Genomic DNA, 7,500 nt, shown 5'->3' on the forward strand with positions numbered 1-7,500 from the left:
TGTGTATATGTGTGTGTGTTTTTGACTGTGTGTGTATATGTGTGTGTGTTTTTGACTGTGTGTGTGTTTTTGACTGTGTGTGTGTTTTTGACTGTGTGTATGTGTGTGTGTGTGTGTGTGTCTGCTTTTGGCTATGTGTGTGCGTTTTTGTTTTTGACTGTGTGTGTTTTTGATTGTGTGCGTGTGTGTGTTCGTGTTTTTGACTGTGTGTGTGTGTGTCTGCTTTTGGCTATGTGTGTGTGTTTTTGTTTTTGACTATGTGTGTGTGTGTGTGTGTTTGTTTGTGTGTTTGACTGTTTTACTTGCAAACCACAGTAGAAGTATGTTTAAACAATAACACTACTGAAACAAGCTCCTATGACTTGGATATATGACTTAGCAAGGTATCGTGCTGTTGTGTGTGTGTGTGTGTGTGTGTGTGTGTGTTACAGAGCTCAGCGTGAGGAGGCGGAGCTTGCAGGTCGTTATCCAGTCTCTCAGTTCTGGGACGAGAGTGAGCCACGCCTCTTTGTGTGTGAAACAGTTCTGGTGAACTCTGAGTACCACATCGCCAACCAGTCACACGCCACGGACAAGGTTCTCACACACACACGCACGCACGCACACGCGCACGCACACGCACGTGAGTTGGGGTAGAAAACAGACAGACATACAGATAGAGAATATCAGAGGGTGCGTATACAGAAACAGATAAATAGTTAGATGTGTATTTTAAGATTTACATAAACAGACAGGTGAGCAGAGAGACACGTACACAGACAGACAGGTGAGCAGAGAGACACGTACACAGACAGACAGGTGAGCAGAGAGACACGTACACAGACAGACAGGTGAGCAGAGAGACACGTACACAGACAGACAGGTGAGCAGAGAGACACGTACACAGACAGACAGGCAGATAGATAGATGTATACACAGACAGATAGATAGATAGATAGATAGATGTATACACAGACAGACAGATAGATAGATGTATACACAGACAGACAGGTGAGCAGAGAGACACGTACACAGACAGACAGGCAGATAGATAGATGTATACACAGACAGATAGATAGATAGATAGATAGATGTATACACAGACAGATAGATAGATAGATAGATAGATAGATAGATAGATAGATAGATAGATAGATGTATACACAGACAGATAGATAGATGTATACACAGACAGACAGACAGATAGATAGATAGATAGATAGATAGATAGATAGATAGATAGATGTATACACAGACAGATAGATAGATGTATACACAGACAGACAGACAGATAGATAGATAGATAGATAGATAGATGTATACACAGACGGACAGATAGATGTATACATAGACAGATGTATACACAGACAGACAGATAGACAGATAGATAGATAGATAGATAGATAGATGTATACACAGACAGACAGACAGACAGATAGATAGATAGATAGATAGATAGATGTATACACAGACAGACAGATAGACAGATAGATAGATAGATAGATAGATGTATACACAGACAGATAGATAGATGTATACACAGACAGACAGACAGATAGATAGATAGATAGATAGATAGATAGATAGATGTATACACAGACGGACAGATAGACAGATAGATGTATACACAGACAGACAGATAGATAGATAGATGTATACACAGACAGACAGAGATAGATAGATAGATGTATACACAGACGGACAGATAGACAGATAGATGTATACACAGACAGACAGACAGATAGATAGATAGATAGATAGATAGATGTATACACAGACAGATAGATAGATAGATAGATAGATGTATACACAGACGGACAGATAGACAGATAGATGTATACACAGACAGACAGACAGATAGATAGATAGATAGATAGATAGATGTATACACAGACAGATAGATAGATAGATAGATAGATGTATACACAGACGGACAGATAGACAGATAGATGTATACACAGACAGATAGACAGATGTATACACAGACGGACAGATAGATGTATACATAGACAGATGTATACACAGACAGACAGACAGACAGATAGATAGATAGATAGATAGATAGATGTATACACAGACAGACAGATAGACAGATAGATAGATAGATAGATAGATGTATACACAGACAGATAGATAGATGTATACACAGACAGACAGATAGATAGATAGATAGATAGATAGATAGATAGATAGATAGATAGATGTATACACAGACGGACAGATAGACAGATAGATGTATACACAGACAGACAGATAGATAGATAGATGTATACACAGACAGACAGAGATAGATAGATAGATGTATACACAGACGGACAGATAGACAGATAGATGTATACACAGACAGACAGACAGATAGATAGATAGATAGATAGATAGATAGATAGATAGATAGATGTATACACAGACGGACAGATAGACAGATAGATGTATACACAGACAGACAGACAGATAGATAGATAGATAGATAGATAGATGTATACACAGACAGATAGATAGATAGATAGATAGATGTATACACAGACGGACAGATAGACAGATAGATGTATACACAGACAGATAGACAGATGTATACACAGACAGACAGATAGACAGATAGATGTATACACAGACAGACAGACAGATAGATAGATAGATAGATAGATAGATGTATACACAGACAGATAGATAGATGTATACACAGACAGATAGACAGATGTATACACAGACAGACAGATAGACAGATAGATGTATACACAGACAGACAGACAGATAGATAGATAGATAGATAGATAGATAGATGTATACACAGACAGATAGATAGATGTATACACAGACAGACAGACAGATAGATAGATAGATAGATAGATAGATAGATGTATACACAGACAGACAGATAGATAGATGTATACACAGACAGACAGACAGATAGATAGATAGATAGATAGATAGATGTATACACAGACGGACAGATAGACAGATAGATGTATACACAGACAGACAGACAGATAGATAGATGTATACACAGACAGATAGATAGATAGATAGATAGATGAATACACAGACAGATAGATAGATAGATAGATGTATACACAGACAGACAGATAGATAGATGTATACACAGACAGACAGATAGATAGATAGATAGATAGATAGATAGATGTATACACAGACAGATAGATAGATAGATAGATAGATAGATGTATACACAGTCGGACAGATAGACAGATAGATGTATACACAGACAGACAGATAGATAGATAGATAGATAGATAGACAGATAGATGTATACACAGACAGACAGACAGACAGACAGATAGATAGATAGATAGATAGATGTATACACAGACAGACAGATAGTTAGATGTATACACAGACAGACAGATAAATGTATACACAGACAGATAGACAGATGTATACACAGACAGACAGATAGATAGATAGATAGATAGATAGATAGATAGATAGATAGATAGATGTATACACAGACAGACAGATAGATAGATAGATAGATAGATAGATAGATAGATGTATACACAGACAGACAGATAGTTAGATGTATACACAGATAGACAGATAGATGTATACACAGACAGATAGACAGATGTATACACAGACAGACAGATAGATAGATAGATAGATAGATAGATAGATAGATAGATAGATAGATGTATACACAGACAGACAGATGTCTGGTGAAACAGATGGATGGACAGTGTATATAGAAATGATGAATCCTGTCTTCTGATAGGTGGATGTGTTGATGTGGTGTTTTCTGATAGGTGGATGTGTTGATATGGTGTTTTCTGATAGGTGGATGTGTTGATGTGGTGTTTTCTGATAGGTGGATGTGTTGGTGGTGACGTTCTTCGTGACTCAAGAGCACGGCCTCCTCCTGCAGGACTCTCAGCCCAGACCAGCTGCTCTACAGGGTTTACTGGCACTGGATACTCCGTACTACTACTACACCTGCAAGGTATACACACACACACACACACACACACACACGCACACACACACACACACACACTGCTACTATGCTCCATCTTCTCCATTTTGTCTTCTGTTTTTTTTCCTCCATCAGCAGTCTTTTCTCTTTATTTGCTTGTTTTTTCTGCTTTAATCTTCACCTGCTCTAATGATCAGCTCTTGTTTCGGAGAGGTGGAGTCTTTCTCCCACATGTGAGTAAATCCGCTCTATCTCTCGCTGTCTCTTTTGTTTAATTAATTTTGTTTAAAATTTTATTTCGTACAAGAAACTTCATTCTAAAAAATATTATTTTGTATATCACTTCAAAATGGATTCATTATTCAAAGCAGCTTTACAAGAAAAGGTAAAACAAAGCATTCTCAAAGAGGATTTTTTTTTGTGTGTGTGTGTTTGTAGCCAGGTGAGCTGGACACAACGTCTCCGGCCCCTGCCGCAGTTCCCTCCTCCACCCACATGGTGGTGCGGCGAGCCCTGCGTGACTTCGTTGGTTTGGAGAGCTGTGAGAAGCAGACCAGAGATGCCATGCTGAACTTCAGCTTCTACCTCACCATCGGGGACATGGACGAGGCCTTCAGAGCCATCAAACTCATCAAGAGGTACACACACACACACACATACACGCCTTAACCATGTAACATTCCGCCTTCATATCACTATATTGCAAAACAAAGAAACAATACCGTGACCGTGATCTGCAAAAATGTCCAAAATAAGGAAGACTGCTTATCTTCTTATTGTGTATAGTTAAAAGTGTCTTAACATGAAGCTACCACCACCATGCTTCACTGTGGGTGAAGTTTCATTACACATGATCCCAATTAAGTCCACTTCAGTTCATGGCTGTAACACTACCAATGTGGAACACTTCAGGGGGGTAAATACTTATGCAAGTCACTGTAGGGACCCTTCTCCTGAATGGAGCACAGAACAAGTGAGTACACAATAATTATATTAATAATAATTTGGTATGTTTAATATTATAACTGATTTTTGGCACACACACACACACTTGTCTAAAAGAATGGCAATGTGGCACCGATGCCATTGTCCTACGCTGAATAGCTGAATATTTGTGGTTCTTCTCATTACTCGGTGTGTGTATGTGTGTGTGTGTGTGTGTGTGTGTGTGTGTGTGTGTGTGTGTGTGAGAGAGAGAGAGAGAGAGAGAGATGTGTACTTTCCTGCGCCATAACGTAGACTGGAATAGCGCATTTCCTACGTTGCATGTACACAGCAGACGTGCAGATGGGCACATGCCTGCCACGTACACGTACAAAGAGACGCCACAATGGGTGTGTGTGTGTCTGTGTGTATGGAAGGGAGGAGTGTCATTAGGAAATCTTATACACTGATGAACAGATAAACAGAACGGCGCACCATACCCTGAACCTCAATTCACAGTGCTTGAAAGAAAGGAATAAACAATCGATGTTAATTAAACGTTACACTGTAAACCTTAAATAGTTTAGTACATTGGGTCTGGATTCATTCTGGTCTTGGGAAGTTTGGGTAAAAATGTTCTGATAGCAAGAAATTCAGGTTCTAACTACAGTTAGTAGAAAATTTGAGCAAAATCCTGCCCACTAAATTCAAGCAGTGAGAAATTCAGGTTTTAAAATTCAAGTACAGTGGATATAAAAAGTTTACACACCCCTGTTATAATTGCAGGTTTTTGTGATGTAAAAAAAAAAATTAAACCAAGATAAATCAGGTCAGATCTTCTTCCACCTTTAATGTAATATAGCAACCAACAACATTCAAGTAAAAAATGCTCGACTGCTCCCACCATCTCTCAGAGTAGAAGGAAGACCTGCATCAAGACTCTTCTCTGTTCTGGCACCAAGGTGGTGGAATGAACTTCCTCTAGATGTCCGAACAGCTGAGTCACTGGCAGTCTTCAAACGACGTCTAAAGACTTACCTCTTCATAAAGTACTTAAGTTAGCACTTACACGCACAAAAAAAAAAAAAAAAAAACTCCCCAAGAGAGTTTTGGACTGATGGTATTCCTAGTTTGTGACCTAGCGAGCCAATATCAGAATGTATTTCTGATAGACTTCAAAGCACTTTTGTGAGTCGCTCTGGATAATGGCATCTGCCAAATGCCATAAATGTAAATGTAAATGTAAAAAAATAAATAAAAACTTTTTAGGAACAATTAAAAAGGAAAAACTCACATTAATCTGGTTGCATAAGTGTGCACACCCCTTAACTAATACTTTGTTAAAGTATCCTTTTCTTGGATTACAGCACTCTGTCTGTATTACAAGCGCCAGGTAGTGAGGGGATTTCCTGTACACAGCCCTCTTCAAGTCCTTTCACAGGTTTTTTTATAGGCCTTATAGGGCCATTCCAAAACGGTGATCTTCTTCTTCTGAAGCCGTTCCTTTGTTGACGTGGATTTGTGCTTTAGGAAGGTGAAATGTTTCTTCATCTTCAGATGTCTAACAGAGACCTGCAAGTTTTATGTTAGAATAGATTGTATCGTATTGCTATCCATGATTCCCTCTATCTTGAGCCCCAGTTCCAGCTGAAGAGAAGAGCCCCATAGCATGATGCCGCCACCACCACGCTTCACCGTGGGTATGGTGTATTTTGGTTGATAAGCTGTCCTGTTTTTGAGGCAAACATATCTTTTAGAATTATGCCCAAGTTCTACATTGGTCTCATCAGCATTTTGGTACATGGCTTTGGGTGATTCTATATATGTTTTGGCAAAATAGGTAAGTTTTGGCTTTTTTTCTAGCCACCCTACCCTATAGCCCAGACACGTGAACAATACGAGAGATTGTTGTCATGTGCAGGGAGTGACCAATACTTTCCAGATGTCCCTGCAGCTCCTTTAATGTTACTGTAGGTCTCTTGGCAGCCTCTCTGATAAGTTTTTTCTTGTCCTATCGTCAGTTTTGGAGGGACGTCCTGTTGTTGGTGATGTCACTCTGGTGCCCCATTTTCTCCAGTACAGTTAAAATGACAATCTGCACTATTAATGTCGAATTTATTGAGAAGATCATAAAGATTTCCTTCTTAAAACATGCTATAACTATCATTCTTTTATCTGTACTCTAACTGTTCAAGCCATTTCACTGTTTTACTTATTTTGTTTAAAATGTCATTTGATGTCAGTTTTATTTTTATTTAGAATAATGGAAATCTTTTATAAAATTGTGAAAATTACACCTCTTCAAATCATGAATGAAACAAAAGCTCTAGGATGAAAGCAGTGTCACACTAAGAATGGTTTTATGCACAAAACATTTGCCTTTGATCAGTTAGAGAGCCGTAACACCGTGAGCTTTTCTTCTTTTCTCTCGTCTTTGATTGTTTACTTTTACTCAGTATACAGTGTATCGCTGGTCACATCACGCCTGTGGTTGGGTCACGGACCTATTACAGCGTAATACAATGTGATTGGTGATACATTACATCGAGTGTTCTGTTACTTTCGTTCAACAGTTTTGTGAAGTAAAAAAATAAATACTAAAGCGAAGCTGATACGTTGTGATAAATATCCGTTTTTAATATGGGTGACTTCTTCCGCTGAAAAATAGT

The 7,500-nt window shown here is 38.6% G+C and overlaps 1 protein-coding gene across 2 annotated transcripts in view; it reads left to right on the plus strand.

The window, feature by feature from the left end:
• The window catches only part of ift140 (intraflagellar transport 140 homolog (Chlamydomonas)), a 51,599-nt gene that overhangs the window by 12,275 nt on the left and 31,824 nt on the right, over positions 1–7,500 (plus strand). The window contains exons 16-19 of one of the 2 annotated variants that reach the window (XM_053235300.1): positions 432–576; positions 3,803–3,934; positions 4,105–4,140; positions 4,346–4,545. In XM_053235300.1, the coding sequence (XP_053091275.1) occupies positions 432–576; positions 3,803–3,934; positions 4,105–4,140; positions 4,346–4,545 (513 nt within the window). The remainder of the gene's footprint in view (positions 1–431; positions 577–3,802; positions 3,935–4,104; positions 4,141–4,345; positions 4,546–7,500) is intronic. The other variant, XM_053235303.1, reaches the window with a different exon arrangement.

Source organism: Pangasianodon hypophthalmus, chromosome 1 (assembly GCF_027358585.1).
Source record: "Pangasianodon hypophthalmus isolate fPanHyp1 chromosome 1, fPanHyp1.pri, whole genome shotgun sequence".
NCBI classification, from domain to species: domain Eukaryota; kingdom Metazoa; phylum Chordata; class Actinopteri; order Siluriformes; family Pangasiidae; genus Pangasianodon; species Pangasianodon hypophthalmus.